This window comes from Neovison vison, chromosome 8 (assembly GCF_020171115.1).
Source record: "Neovison vison isolate M4711 chromosome 8, ASM_NN_V1, whole genome shotgun sequence".
Taxonomy (NCBI): Eukaryota; Metazoa; Chordata; class Mammalia; order Carnivora; family Mustelidae; genus Neogale; species Neogale vison.
The window spans coordinates 128672949-128689648 of NC_058098.1; the positions used below are offsets into that span (position 1 = coordinate 128672949).

The window sequence follows — 16700 nt, forward strand, 5'->3', positions numbered from 1 at the left end:
CAATAATTACATTACATGTAAATGGTCAAAATACACCAATTAAAAGACAAAGATTGGCAGAATAGATTAAAAAACATTATCTAAGAATATGCTATCTTCAGACATCCCAGTTCAAATATAATTATATAGGTAGATTGAAAGTAAAAGAATGGGAAAAGATACATCATGTAAACATTAATCAAAAGGAACCAGGAATGACATTGCATTAATAATAAAAGGCTCACCCTGAAGCAAATAATACATTATATGTTAATTTAAGAATTAAAATAATAATAATAATAAAAGGTTCAGTCTACCAGGAAGATAGAAGACATATCAATCTAAAATGTGTGTGCACCAAACAAGAGAGCTACAAAATAAATGAAAAACTATCAGCAAAACTGATAGAACCGAAAGGAGTAATGGACAAATCCCCAATTATAGTTGGATACTTAAGAACACCTCTCTCAACAGTTGCTAGAACAAGACAGAAAATTAGCAAGAATATAGAGGAGTTCAACCACATTGTCAACCAACAGGATTTAATAGACATTTATAGAACACTTCACCCAAATCATATGTTTCTGATGGGCATTAGATAGGTAGCTACCTGTGCTTTTCTTACACCTCTTCAGAAATATTTTCTAAACCCAAACCAGGACATAGAGTATATGAAAGTTTTATTCGTTTTTCTATATATGTTTAGTGACTGTGTAACACATGTGACATATAATTAAGTGTTTAATGTTTTTAACTAAAAGAAGGAATTATTGAAAGGTGTCTTCCAAATTTTCTACACCAGAGTTCTAAGCACCCTCTTTGAGAAATAGGGTGCATAGCTGCACGTGGGAGAAAGGAATCTTCCTTCCAGCTATAGCAGCTGCCCTCTGCTGTGTCTTCCAGCGGTCCCAAGTGCAGGCGTCAAGAAACAAGACTGTTCAGACTTGACACACTACCCTCCCTGGTCAAGGCAACTAGAGCCTTCCAGCTGCATTGCTGCTTGGAGAGTCCCAGGATTCCTCTTCCTCACAACCACTGTTGTACAAGTTAGATACTATGTGCAAATTAGACTCTAAACTAGACTGAGCTCCCAGCTGCCTTGCTTCATCTCTGTTCTAAACAACCAACGTGCAAACAAACTTTTGGAGCACAGCTCTGCTATTTCTGCCATCTTTCTCTGCTTTTCTGTTCTCTTTGTTCTGGATCTGGCTTTCTGATGTTCAAGTGAGCAGTACTTTAGGGGTCTCTTTTCCCCATTACCCACTTGGACTGTGAAACCTTGGGTAAAGGGAAAGCAGGCAAAAATTACTTCTTTTTTATTTGGGTTCTTGGTTAGTGGTTTACATGGGTCTTAATTAAGTCTCCTAGTAGTGACCCTAGGCTGATCCTTAACCAAGCATTTCAGTCATCCTAGCCAGCCTCTTCCTACTTGTCCGCTTGGGATCCCACATCATTCTTGCCTCCTCTTGCAATAAGTACCACAGAAACTGCCTTTGCCTGGGCTTGCCCTGGCTATCCCTTAGGTGATTCTGATGGCCTTGCTTACTATGAAAGGAAGATGGTCCCAGCTGAGGGAGACCAACACTCATAAGATCCTGGCTTTTGTAGATGATTAGTGGGCTCCTGCTGAACTTGTATCCATGAATGGTGAAAGTAATCAGTACCCAAGCCAGCCCACTTGAGTCAGAAGTATGAATTTTAGGTTACACAAAGAGAGGGCTCACCAAGAGAGGAAGACCAGCTCCACAATCATTCTCAGTGGTCTGTGCCATCTGTGACATCCTCTGCAGACCTGTTCCTCTGGCTTTCCTGTCATCCAGACAGTGACCTTTAACATGCCAGCCTGACTTTTAGGAGGCCTTGCAGTGTTTGCACATTATGTAATGTCTGTGCTCCAGTAGAAATCTTACAGAAACAAATGGAGGAAGTTTGCTAGTCCAAATAGTGGATAATAAATCCTGCCCTATCTAGATAGACACTGATTTTCTGTATCCTTTAGTTTATACACATATTTTTTTGTTGCAGTAAGGTCTGAAAAATTCAAGGAACCAAAATATTCAAGTACTTCAAATGCTGTTGCCCTTTTGGCAAAGATGGTACTTGCTATGGGCTGGAATTCTACATATTACCTTCTTCAGCAGATTGAGTGAAACATCACTTCCTATCGCATTCAAAGAGTAGCTCAGATTCAATTAGCATACTTTATAAACTTCACCTCAGTGTTCATCAGATCAATTAGTATAATTAGATTGTTTTAATTGTTTTTAAAGAAAACATATGGGGTTTTTTCGTTTAATTTTAATTCTGGAATGTTTGCTACTGCTTATTTCTTTACAATAGACGGTCTTCTGTTTCATGAGAAATAGGCTTTTCATTGAGACAGTTAAATTGGACTTCTTGATCAAAGCTAAGAGCAAATATATTTTAGCTTAGCAGTATCACAGGTCAAGATAATTAACTTGAAAAAATATTCTACGGTCTTTTCATTCGTTAGGCCAAATTCATGTTTTAGTTCCTTTCAGTTAACTAACTAGAAAAACATAGTGCAGATAGAAAGGACATTCATGGTGGGCATGTTACTTTGTTGCATACATTCTTTAAAAAAAAAAAAAAAGCTTTCATTATCTTTCTTTTCCTTGGTCTACATGGAAATAACTGTTTAAACATGTACTAGTAAACATAAGCTTTACTAAAGAAGCACATATTTCTTCTCAAATATTTTTAATTCAATCTCAGAATAATTTTTTGAGTAAGACAAAATCAGACTCCCGTGTTACCTATTCTCTCATTATGTGTGTAGCTTAGAAAAATCTCTTGCTAAAAGACAACTGCAGCTTTAAGAATTCATGGAAATTTATCCTAAAATGCAACATGATGGAAGAGGTGTGTGTGTGTGTGTGTGTGTGTGTGTGTGTGTGTGTGTGGTCAGTATTAGGATTTAGGACAAAAGATGGTTGGATACAACACTAGAATATCATCTCTGATTTAGAATTCGGTGACTCGATGAAAGTTTTGCTGTATTTTTCTTTTTTCTTTTTTTAATTTAATTTTATTTTTTTTCAGTGCATTGTTTATGCACCACACCCAGTGCTCCATGCAATCCGTGCCCTCCATAATACCCACCACCTGGCTCAGCCATCCCCTTACTTCCCTCCCCTCCAAAACCCTCCGTTTGTTTCCCAGAGACCACAGTGTCTCATGGTTTGTCTTCCCCTCTGATTTCCCCCAACTATATTTTTCTAAAGAAATTTATATGTATATGTTATTTGCTACTCTACAAAGTTGTATTATTTTTTTCAAAAAAAAAAAATCATATACCTTGACTTGTGCTTTTCCCTTTGGTGAACTCAGTGTCACAGAGATGTTAAGATGATCTGTTGGCAGACTATTGCAGACTAAATGGATGGTTATAATAACCAGTATAATGGCAAAACCAAACAAACAGGGGCATTCTGTGAAACCTGACAGAAGGCTTTAGACTTCCTGTCACCAAACCAGCAAGACGACTTGGCTTCCAGTCCCCAAGTTCTACCTCAGAAAACTGTGTGTGCATCTCTCCCCCAAACTTCCTACTGTATCACTCACTATGGATTTACTTCCCTCTGCATTTTTCCTCACTGCTGAGACCAGTGCTTTATGAGGCCTAATTTTTGTCAGTCCCAGCAGAAGCTCCTAGATGCTCCCTCTTCCCTGAAGTGATTTGTGCTAGTCTCATACCAGTACCTCCCAGCTCGGCTCACCAGCGTCCCTGTGCATCTGCCTCCAGTTCTGACCTCCCCCGCAACATCAGCTCAGGCACCACTTCAAGGAAAGCAGCAGGTTTTTCCTCCTAGCAATCGCCTCCCAGACCCCCCAGAAAAACCGACACCAGCGCAATCTCTTCCCATTTCATTTAACAACCCTTACTGACACCTGTCGTTAACCAAGTACACAGATAAGCCCTGAAAAGAATAATAAATGAAATAAAGCACCTGCCTTTCAGCTAATTTCCAGCATGGTAAGGCAGATGAATGGGAAGAATTGTCATCTGTCACAGTTAGGGCTGTTATGAGAATCGATGCCCAGAATGAGCGATGCCAATAAAGGAGGAATCAGTTCTACCTAGGTAAGGAAGGGAAAAGACAAATGAATTGGACTTAAAGATGAGTTTGGATTGTTCCAGAAAGATGAAGTAGCGTCAAGGTAGGTGATGGAGTTCAGCAGAAGACAGTTTTTCTTCCTAGGTTACATGTACTTGGAGAACTTGTGATGCCATCTCACCTGTGAACTGAAAGTCCTACCAGTTTTCCAACATCAGTCCCCACTCCTCATTCCATTAGCCACTGTCCTGGGAGGGCAAGTCCTGCAATGATACTTAGTAAGCAGGTTTCAGAGGATACAGTAGCAAAAAGACCAGAATATTGGACTCCTCGGTGAGTTTTCTTATACCTGGACTTAGATCTGTGATGGAAAAAGAAGTAAACAATTCACATTTTTCTGAATCCTTCTCTTTCATTCATGTTCATGTTTTTGTTTCCATTACTCCTGCTCCTGGATATTTCCTTCACTGTGGTGCTTGAAACTCTGAATTCTGCTGGGTTTCCAGGAATGCTGTTGACAGTCATTGCCAAGAGAAATGTGTTTTTCCCTTAGGAAATTACATGTCCATTTGGTATTATTATTTCTGACCACTGTGTTGTGTTACAAGCATTTCTGAGGAATGAAAAAGATGGCTTCCTTGGAGCAATTACTGGAAAGGAAACTGGTATGTTACTTTCTTTTAAAAAAAAAAAGTATACTTAGATCAGAAATTATCAGGGAAAAAGAAGTATAGAAATAAAGACAGAGTGAGGTACATTCCCTGATTTTAAAAAAAAATTTACTTTTGGAAATACAAAATTCCTTATAAGCTATTTGATTCAGGACTAATACTACAGAAAAGTGATTAAAACATGAATGTTTTTACCTTCACGAATTATCCCACAGTAAACTCCCACGTAACTCCTACTCAGCTCAAGACTCCCTGTTGCCCCGATCTCAGAAACCTCCCTTATGGCCCTGCATGTCCAGAAATCCACTTCTGAGCTCATTCGGGTTGTTGGCAGAGTCCAGTTTATGTGGCTTTATGACTGACGTCCCAACTGTCTTGCTCACTGTGAGCCAGGGGTCCTTCTCAGCTCCCACAGGTCAGTCTCCGTTCCCTTCCACAGGAGCTCCAGCTTCAAACCAGCAGTGGTTCTTCTAATCCTTTGCGCACTCCGCATCTCTGACCCCCTCTTCTTCCACCAGCCAGAGGAAAACTCAAATTTCCAAAGAGCTGTGTGCCTGGTTAAGACCACCAGGATGATCATCCCTAGTCATCTCTGCTGTATAGCGTAACCTAGTTAAGGGGTTAAGATGTCATCAGCTTCACAGGTGTCACCCACACTCCAAAGAGAGGAGACCATAGAAGGGCAAGGATTATTCATGTCAGCCTAGAATTCTGCCTACCACAGACCACTATCTTCTGCTGCTCTTAAATGCTACCTCTGTCTGTCAAAACCCCGATATCCATATATGTGTAGTCATTTCTGGAAGAGTTTATATAAAATCAATATTATTTCTTCCTTAAATAGTTGGTAGAGTGGACCAATGAAGTCCTCTTACCCTGGAATTTTCTTTGTGAAAAGGCTCTAAATTACAAATTTAATTTCTTCAATAGATATAAGACTTTTCAGCTTATCTGTTTTCAAGTAAGCTTAAAATTTCTGACTTTGTTCATTTTATCTCAGTTGTTGAATTTCTTGGCATAAAGTCATTTACAAGATTACCTGATTATCCTTTTGGTGCCTGTAAGATCTATAGGGTGTCACTTCTCTTTCCCAATATTGATAATGTTTTATATCTCATGTTCTCATGTATTTTTTTTCCTGATCAGTCTGGTTAAAGGCTTATCAATTTTACCGAACTTGTTCTTGGTTTCATTTATTTTCTCAATTGTTTTTCTGCCTTCTGTTTCACTAATTTCTGCTATGAATATTATTATTTACTTTATTCTGCCTACTTTGGCATTTTCTAGTTTCCTATGATGGAACTGGGGTCGTTCATTTGAGATCTTTTTCCATTTCTAAAATAGGTTTTTAGTGCTTTATAAATTACTCTCTAAATATTGCTGTGGTCATGTCCCACAAATTTGGATATGATGTGGTTTTATTTTTATTCACTTCACAATACTCTCTTATTTCCCTTTAGATTTCTTCTTTGACCCAGGGGTTATTTTGAAATGGGTTATTTCATTTCTATATATTTGGCGATTTTCCAGGTATCTTTCTGTTATCGATTTCTAATTTACTTCCATTATAGCCAGAGAACATATTTTGTATGATTTTAATTGTTTAAATGGATTGATACATGTTTTATGGACTAGGATGTGGCTTAACTTGGGAAATGCTCTGTGGATACTTGAAAAGAAAGTATATTCTGTTCTTGATGGGGAGACTGTTCTATAGATGTCACTTAGGTCGAGTTGATTGATGGCGTCATTTTTTTTTCTTTTTCTTTTTTCCTTTTTTTTTATTATTTTTTATTTTATTTTATTTTTCTTATTGTGTTACGTCAGTCACCATAAAATACATCATTAGTTTTTGATGCAGTGTTCCAAGATTCATTGTTGATATACAATACTCAGGGCTCCATACAATACGTGCCCTCCTTAATACCCACCACCAGGCTCGCTCATCCCCCTGCTCCCCTCCCCTCTAAAACCCTCAGATTGTTTCTCAAGAGTCCAGTCTCTCATTGTTCATCTTCCCCTCCGATTTCCCCCCATTCACTTTTCCTTTCTTCTCTGATTCACTTTTCCTTTCCTTCTCCTAATGTCCGCCCTGTTATTCCTTATGTTACAACAGTAAGTGAAACCATATGATAATTGACTTTCTCTCCTTGACTTCTTTCACTCAGCATAATCTCCTCCAGTCCCATCCATGTTGATGCAGAAGTTGAGTATTCATGATGGTGTCATTTTCTTTATCCTTACTGATTTTCTTTCTGACTGTTCAGTCAGTTATTGGAAGATGAGTGTTGAAATCTCCAACTATATTTGTGGATTTGTCTGTTTCTTTTTATATTTCTGTTAGTTTTTACCTCACGTATTTTGAAGTTCAAACATATTAGGTGCATAAGCATTTAGGACTTTTATACCTTCCTGATGAATTAATCCTTTATCTCTGGTAATATTCTTATCTCTGAAGTCCAGTTTTTCTGATATTAATATAGTCATTCCACCTTTCTTTGGGCTAAAGTTAGCTTGATATATCTTTTTCCATTTTTTAACTTTTAGCCGATTTATCTCCTTATATATAAGGTCTCTTTCTTGTAGGCAACAAATAGTTGACTCTCGCTTTCTTATCCACTCTGCTTATTGATTTGAATGTTGAGACAATTTATATTTAATATAGTTATGAATTGGGCTGGCTTAAATCTGTAATCTTGATATATATTTTTTCTATTTTCCTATGTCTTTGTTCCATTTTTGCTTTTTTCCTACTTTCCTATGAATCAGTTGTGTATTTTTTATGATTTCATCTCCTTCGTTGGCTTATTAGTCATTCTTTGCTTTGCTGTGTCAGTGGTCACTACAGTTTACAATGAACACCTTTAACTTTTACAGCCTTCAAATTACATTATACCACTTGAAGTATGCCATAAGAAACTTAACAACAGTGAGTCCTTTCTCCCTCCTGCATTGTGATAGTGTTGTCATATATTTCCTTCTTTGATATGTTATTATTATTTTCAGTTAAACAGTCAGCTGTCTTATAAATAGCTATAAATAACAGAAATGTAATTTAAATTTACCCACATAATTACTATTTCTGATGTCCTTTATCTATCTGTGTAGACAAAATTTCCATCTTCTTCTCGCTTTAAGTATTTCTCATGACATTTCTTGTAGTTCCACTGACAGTTAATTCTTTCAGCTTTTGTATGTCTGGAAATGTATTTCGCCTCCATTTTTTTAAAGCTATTTTCACTGACTATAGAATTCTAGATTGACAAGTTTTTCCCCCTTTCGTTACTTTAGAAGTGTTCCTCCATTGTCTCCTAGTTACATCATTTCAGAAGGAAATCTGCTGTCATGTTAGCTCTTGGTTTGTCTGTATGTAATACAGTTGACCCTTGAACAATGTGAGGGATGGGGCACCAACCCCCTGTGCAGTCAAAGATCTGCATATAGCTTTTGACTCCCCCCAAATTTAACTATTAATAGCCTACTATTCATCAGAAGCCTTACCAATAACATAAACAGTCAATACATGCTGTGTATATTGCATTTTTATATACTATATTCCTACAGTAAAGTAAGCCAGAAAGAAGAAAACATTAAGAAAATCATAAGGAGGGGCGCCTGGGTGACTCAGTGGGTTAAAGCCTCTGCCTTCAGCTCAGGTCATGATCCCAGGGTCCTGGGATTGAGCCCCGCATCGGGCTCTCTGCTCAGTGGGGAGCCTGCTTCCTCCTCTCTCTCTGCCAGCCTCTCTGCCTACTTGTGATCTCTGTCTGTCAAATAAATGAATATAATCTTTAAAAAAAAAAAAGAAAGAAAGAAAGAAAATCATAAGGAAGAGAAAATACATTAACAGTACTGTCCTACATTAATCAAAAAGAATCCCTGTATAAGTGGACCCACACACTTCAAACCCATGTTATAAAAGGGTCAACTGTATATCATTTTTCTCTGTGTACTTTTAAGATTTTCTCTTTATCACTAGTTTAAAGCAATTCATTATGTACTTTGGTATAGCTTTCTTCACGGTTCTTACGCTTTGGGCTTCTTGGATTTGTGGGTTTATGGTTGTAATATTTTAATATTTTTTCAGATATTTTTTCTGTACCTCCCTCCTTCAGATACTCCAGTTACATGGTATATGACATATGACACCACTTTCAAGTTCACTTGTGGTTCTCTGTGGTTCTGTTCTTCTCCCTGCCCCCCAACCCCAGTTTCTTTTTCTCCATGTTTCCTTTTGGATAGTTTCTATTGCTCTGTCTTCAGTTCACTAATTTTTCTTTTATGATGTCTACTCTGCTATTATCCCATCTGATGTATTTTTCATCTCTAGAAGTTTGAATTATGTCTTATATCTTCCATAATTCTGCTTAACATGTTTAATATTTCTCACTTCTCAAATATATGGAATAGGTTACAAAACTTTTAGTATCTGTAAATACCAATTTTATAAAAATAGGCTAATTTTGATATAATTAACATGCCATAGAACTCACTCTTCAGTGGTTGTTTTTTAGTATATTACTCAGAGTAGTACAACCTTGACAACTATCTGACTTTAGAATATTTTCATTACCTTAAAAAGAAACCCATGCCTATCACTCCCCATTTCCACCTTCCCCCAGTCCCTAACAAACCCTAATCTACTTTCTCTCTCAATGTATTTGCCTATAATGGACATTTAACATAAAAGGAATTGTATAGTATGTGGCTTTTTGTAACCTGCTTCTATCATTTAGCATGATGTGTCCAGAGTTCATTCATGTTGTGGCATGTATCAGTACTTCATTATTGCTCAGTAATATTCATTATATGGCTATGTCATATTTTGGTTTTCCATTCATCAGTTGATGACCATACAGATTGTTTCTACTTTTTGGTTATCATGGGCAATGTTGCTGTACCCGTTCATATAAAGTTTTGTGCGGACCTCTGTTTTCAGTTATCTTGGGTTTGTGCCTACAAATGGAAGTGCTGGATATATGTGGTAACTCTATATTTAACATTTTGAGTAGCTTTCAAACTATTTGCCAAAGTGCCTGTACCAATTTACAATGCCACCCACAATGTATGAGGGCTTCAATTTCTCTGCATCCCTGTCAGCACTTTTGTTTGTCCTTTTTTTTTTCTTGTAGCCATCCATTAGGTGTGATGTGGTATGACATTGTGGTTTTGATTGCATTTCTTTGATGACTAATGATGTTCAGCATCTTTTCACATACTTATTGGCCATCTGTACTTCTTCTTTAGAGTAAGGCCTATTCAAATCTTTGCCCATTTTTTTTTAAAGATTCATTTACTTATTTTAGAGAGAGAAAGAAAAAGAGCACATGCAAGCATGGGGGTGAGGAGCAAAGGAAGAAAGAGAGAGGGAAACTCAAGCATACTCTGAGCTGAGCATTTGGAACCCAGTGCAGGGCTCAAGCCAGTGACCCTGAGATCACAACCTGAGCCAAAATCAAGAGTTGGACACTTAACCAACTGTGCCACTAGGTGCTCCTTTTTGCCCATTTTTAACCAAGTTTTTGTCATTTTATTGAGTTGTGAGAGTTCTTTATATATTGTGCATACTAGATCCTTATTGAATATACAATTTTTTTTTCATTCTGTGGGCTGTCTTTTCACTTTCTTGATGGTGTTCTTTAAAGTGTGTATGGTGGTAATTTTTATGAAAACCAGTTTATTTTTCCTTTTCTCACTTTTGCTTTTAGTGTCATATCTTAGAACCCATTGCCTCATCTGAGATCACAAAGATTTATTCTTCTATTTCCTTCGGAGAGTTTTAAATTTAGAACTGTGATCTGTTGTTAATTAATTTTTGTATACAGTATGGAGTGGTCCAACTCATTCTTTCTTGTGTGTATATCCAGTTTTCACAGCAACATTAATGTTTTCCAATTTTATTATCTTTGTCATTTTGGAGTCTGTTTTAACTAAATTTTCCCCTTATTTGGGGTTGTATTTTCCTGCCTTGCATGCTTGATAACTGTTTATGGGATGTTTTACATGGTTAATTTTACCTTTTTGGATGCTGGATATTTTTGTATTTATGTAGAAGTTCTTGAGCTTTGTTATGGGACAGTTATGTTATTTGGAAATAGTTTGATACTTTCTGTTCTTGCTTTTAAGCTTTGTTAGTTGGTTGCAAGACAGCATTTAGTTTAGAGCTAATGTTACCCCACTACCAAAGCAAAACCTTTCCAAGTTCTATAGTTGATACACCATGAATTACAAGATTTTCCTGCCAGGCTGGTAGGAACAGTAACTACTCCCAGTTTGGGCACTCGTCCCTCTAAATCCTCTCGGGCGGTTCTTTCCCCAGCTTCTAGTGGTGTCCCACGTGATAGTGCCAATTAGTACTTAGCTGGAGCTGAAGAGGAGCCCTCTGCTTGTCTCTGGAGCTTCCTCCCCAGCCCCTCTTTGAGCAGCTTTCTCCCTTTCACTACTCTGACCTACAAAACCAGGGCACTGACCTCCCCAGAATACCAGCTCTGCCTCCTTGTTTTACAGTGTGTCCAGAATTTGTTTGAATCGGCTGTGGTAAAGTAACAGGCATGGAAAACTGCTTTTGGAATAAGAGTTTTTTACCTACAGTTCCCAGGAGGAGACAGGGTAAAGGAAGGCATGAGGAAAGTGCCGGGATGCCAGGGTCCACCTTATTTGGATGGAGAGATTATAGACACTGATTAATTCCAGACAGCAATAGAAAAAATATAAGTTTTTTTCCTAAATTTTAGGTACAGCTAACCACTCAGTGAATAAAAGGAGAATTCATGCTTTCAGACTATTTAATGAAAAGAAATTTTTAAGAGATAGTAAAGGGACACGTGGCTAGCTCACTCAGAAGAGCGCGCAACTCTTGATCTTGGGGTTGTGAGTTCGAGCCCCATGTTGGGTATAGAGATTACTAAAAAAAAAATGAACTTTAAAATAAATAGAAGAAGAAAACATCATTCACACTAAAGGGGATAAAAAGTTGGAAATTAAAAGAAAGCAAAGCATATACAAAACAGGATGGTTGGAATCAGACCAGAGATCTCGTATATTAATATATGTGACTCCGTTAAGTCCCTTTATTTAAAATACTTTTAGATTACATTTTTAAAGAGGTCTACTTATGATTTCAAGAGACATACTTAAAACAAAATGAGAAAAGATTAAAAAATAAAGAAAAGGACAAATATATGAGGCAGATGATGACAGAAAAGAAAGCAATGTAACAATAATATGCCAATGAAAATGGAACCCAAGGTACACAACATTTAATGAAAATTTGTAGATGAGGACTTTCTCAGGTATATGACATCTTGGAAGGGAGAGGGTCAACTTTGCTCATTACACAGTCAGTACATTGGGACTAACCCTCAATAAAAACTCTTAGGAGCCTTTAAACTTATTTTAAAATGAACATTTATTTTAGATGTAAAAACTTTAAAAAAAATAAATAAAAGGTCAGGAAAGTTCCACATTAGTAACTGCATGCAGTTTCCCTAGTATACATGATTTATCTGTAAGTCTGTGCTTTTAATCGCACCGTAGGTCATTTGCTCTGGTGGCTGAAGTTAGGCTGTTCTGTCACTGCTGTGTGTCGCTGTTGAGAAAGTGAGGGCAACATACCCTTCTTGGCCTCAGTGACGCCTCACATCAGACAGTGCTTTCTGTAAGGAAAAGTGGGAATGGGAATTAAACCCGATTAGTTTGACATTTGTGTTCATTGTGTATATTCTAAGTGTTTGACTCTTTTTTTTAAATGTAGCTAATGCTGCCTACCTTGGGGGCCAAGAAATGATGCAGGTGGTGAAGCGAGACAACGAAACCATAAGGACATACTTACCTAAGGTAATCACTTTGGTGCTGCAAGGAAGTAAGTAGATGGGCAGAAATATTTACTGAGCGTGAAGTACTAGAGTTGGTTAAGAGTCTGTAAGACCTCCAGGGTTTGTAGATTTCACACAGAGTTCTACTTCTAGCTCAAATAAGGCAGTTCTTGAAAGTTGCATAGGAAGTAAGTATAGCTGACTGTAGATTTCAGTATATACTTAAATAAAGTTTACCACCTGTTTTTGTTAGGTTTGCTTCTAGAATCAATGCTTCTCTCTGGGGCCTTCTACTGAGGTGGTCTCAATAACATATAGAATAATGAGTTATATCAAATTGTAAATAGAACACTGGACAAAAACTAACATCACTATGACCTGTTGACTCAGCCTGTCTTTCTTTATTCTCCAGTGCATTAGAATAGGAATGTTCAGCTCTGACACCAAGACCGGATTTCTTTGCAAGCAGGTGCAGAAAGGCAAAGATTGAAATATTTAGCATTTGGGAGTTACTGCTCCAAATGTTAGCGTCTTTTTTTTTTTTTTAGACTTAGTTTATTTCAGAGAAAGAAAGAGCATGAGCAGGAAGAAAGGCAAGGGAGAAGGAGAAGCAGACTCCATGAGCCCCACATATTTTGTTGCAAAAATACTTGAAGCTATCTCAATTATTCTGCTGAAGGCAGATGCCCAACTGACCAAGCCACCCAGTCACCCCCAAATGTTTGAGTCTTGCACAAACACATTTGGAAGCACCAGTCTCTGAAACTGGAGGGTACCTTGTTTGAGAATATGTCTAAGAACCCTAGAATTGGTGGCTCTGGTACTCCCATGGCGTCATTTGTCTGCTGTCCATTCTACATAGGATGGAGCTGCGCTGTCTAAACACAACAGCCACCAGCCACGTGGCTAGTCTGAAAGGAGGTGTGTTGTATGTATAACAGACACACTGGATTTCAGAAACTTAGTACGTGTAAGAGATCAAATATTTTACTAATATTGTTATATTGATTGCATGTTGAAATGATAATATTTTAGACTATTAGGCTAAATAAAATAGACTATTAAAAGTAATTTCCAAGCGCCAGGGTGGCTCAGTCATTAAGTGGCTGCCTTCAGCTCAGGTCATAACCCCAGGGTCCTGGGATCGAGCCCCGCATCAGGCCAGGAAGCTTACTTCTCCCTCTTTCACTCCTCCTGCTTGTGTTCCCTCTCTCGGTGTGTCTCTCTGTCAAATAAGTAAATAAAATCTAAATAAATAAATAAATAAAAGTAATTTCATCTATTCTTTTATACTTCTTAATGGAGTTACTAGAAAATTTCAAATTACATAGAAGCTTATATATTTGGGGGGGGGGCTGTGCTAATCTAGAGTTTTATGGTCAACGCTGAGCTGTGACATCTGCAGGGTCCGACGCAGGGTGCCCTGCTGAGGGGCCAGCTATTCCAGGCCCAGGAACCCGCAGTCTGCAGGTCAGATCTCAGATACCCTACCCCTGGGTTTAGAATGTCTTCATAAACTTTGAAACGTTTGACTTCAGCTTGCTACAGTGTTAATTCATATTTTTAGAACCTCCCAATACAATTATCTTAAAGCAAAAAATGTATACTTTCTTTAAAAAAATATTTTTTCAGAATATTGATCTATAGGAGCTGTACCCAGAGAGGATTGAAAATCTGTGTTTGACTTAGGGCCATAGTGGTCATTTTTTTTTTTTTTTCTAAAATAGCATTTGGCTAGAGATTGAAATTTTGAAGCCAGAAGGAAACCCTCACTGGCTGAATGGGGGAGGTTGGGGCCTCAGAAAAACACTTTCTCCAGGGCTTTCAGCTGTTTCCAGTCATTGAAGGATGTAAAAATACAAGAAAAACAGTATTTTATTTTTCAGCTAAATTATAAGTGAATTTGTTTCAAAAAATGCATTTAAGTTCTCAAGGCTAGAAGTTCATAAAAACAACTCAATTCCCAGTTAATAATCAGACTGGCAGAAGCCCACTTCCAAAACTCACACTTGCAGAATGACTAGACCCATCATGTGTCAGAACCCATCTTCCACCTGTGGAAGCCAGCTGCTGTAAAATACTCATCATTTCTGGATTCTGTTTGTATGTTGTGCTCAGAAAGAGGTCAAAAGATGGTGCTGACTTATTCCTGTCCTAAGTTAAATCCATATGCAAGTGTAATCATTCCCAGATCGAAGTCTGCTGATGGTAACTGGGTCAGGACTCTAAGTTTACTGAAACTTTTATAAGAGAAACATGGGGGTATAATGGTAGACAGCAGGCCATTTCAAGGTTATTATTAACACAGTCACAAGAATAAACTTTTCCAACTACAGAGAATAGTTTTGTTTTCCTAAGACAGCACAAAAGGTACATACGGAATTTGGGAAAGCGAGGCATTGTTTAGTTTAATGATGCAAAACTACCTTGCCTTTAATTGATTATCTTTTGTACCGACTCAGTTTGATCCCTTCACTAGAATAATACAGTTCCAGTTCAGGAAGTTTATTGCAACTTTTTGTTTCTGTAATGAAAAAAGAGGAAACATGCTGTAATTTAATATTGGTGAAAGTTGAATCAACATACGTCCCAGTCTGTTTGAGAAAATAAGGAAACTCGAAAGGGCACGTAGTTTTAGGAAAGTGGTGGGCATTGCTTTCCAAACAATCCTGATATGTTGTTCAACTTGAAAACCAATTCCCAAAACTAGACATACCCGTTTCTGGATACTCTAGTCAAGGATACTCTGTCCCATTTCAGCCCCAAACAGAGGCGGTCAAAAACTATATACCTACCCAGGACTGTCCAGTGTGAAGACTCCATGAGCCCCACATATTTTGTTGCAAAAATACTTGAAGCTATCTCAATTATTCAACAAATTTTAAAGCAGTTCTGAAAAATGTGTCTTTGTGCCATCTGGTCAGGAAGCCACAAGCAAGTTAGTCTAAAAGTCTACTCCATCATGTGGATGGCTTTGGGATTTTTTCTGATCCCCTAGAAAACTATCGTACCATCATCTGCAAGCTTTGGTTTTACATTCAGATTTTCCACCACTGGATTTCCATTGTCCACGTGTCCACTTTTTATCTTCTTGAGGAAAGTGGGCCTTTTTAACTCTGAAAAATCTACTGGGCTGATTGCCAACCTGCTTGCCTCCATGCCCCCCCCCCCAGTTCTAGAGACTTCATCCATGGTAGCAGTTGCATTTATTAGCGGGGCTTCAATACTACGTAGACTTGCTGCCCTTTCTTGGAGCAAATATACCAGACTCACCGTTCTTTCCAAGAGACCTGTGGCCTCACAGACTGTGTTCTGTCTTCACCTGACTGAATCCTACCTGTCCTTTGAAACTTGGCTCCATTGTCATCTCCAGGAGACCTTCCCCAGACCCTGGTTTTGGTTAGATGTCGCTCCCCCAGCTTTCCCGGTTCCCTGTGTAGTTTATAATATTGCCTTTTTTGCACAGTATTTAAGAGGTCAGTTTGCCCCTCTTGTGTATCTACAGGTCAGGAACTATGTTTTTTCTCATCTTGGTATCTCTAAAGACTCAGAACATTGTATGACACCTGTGGAGTTAATAATTAATTGTGTACCGGATGCATGGATAGATGGATGGGGAAGCCATCAAGGTAGAGATTCTAAGCCTCTTTTGTGCCATGGGTCTGTTTGGCCCTCTCATGCACGGACCCCTACTCAGAGTAACTTTTTAAGTGCATAAAATAAATACATGAAATTACTACCAAAAAAAGCAATTATATTGAAGTATAGTTATCACAATAACTTAAAAACAGATTTGTGGTATATAGTTTGTGCACCTTTATTAACACATTAAATATAAATAATGAGATATAATAGCAGTCAGAATTAGTATTGTAAATTTGTAGCAGTGAGCATAAGTAACTTTTTAGTTATCTTCACCAGCTTTTCTGTGATTTGAAAATTTCCATAATTTTATAGGTAACAAAATATAGACGTTACTCAACTATTGTTTGCTGCCTATATTCCTAACTGAAGGAAATACTAAGTTACAGTTAGAGGTTGGCAAAAATAAAGATGTCATCTTTTTTCCCAAGCAGGTTTACATTACCCCTCCCCCTCTGTCACCGCATCCACATGAACCCATGTGGACCCACAGACCCCCAGTGAGGAAGCCCTAC

General features: G+C 37.9%; 1 protein-coding gene across 5 annotated transcripts in view; it reads left to right on the top strand.

The window, feature by feature from the left end:
- Positions 1-16700, top strand: part of LDAH (lipid droplet associated hydrolase) — a 109477-nt gene that overhangs the window by 79791 nt on the left and 12986 nt on the right. For all 5 annotated transcript variants that reach the window (XM_044262007.1, XM_044262009.1, XM_044262008.1 and 2 more), the window contains exon 6: positions 12483-12565. In XM_044262007.1, coding sequence (XP_044117942.1) covers positions 12483-12565 — 83 coding nt within the window. The remainder of the gene's footprint in view (positions 1-12482; positions 12566-16700) is intronic.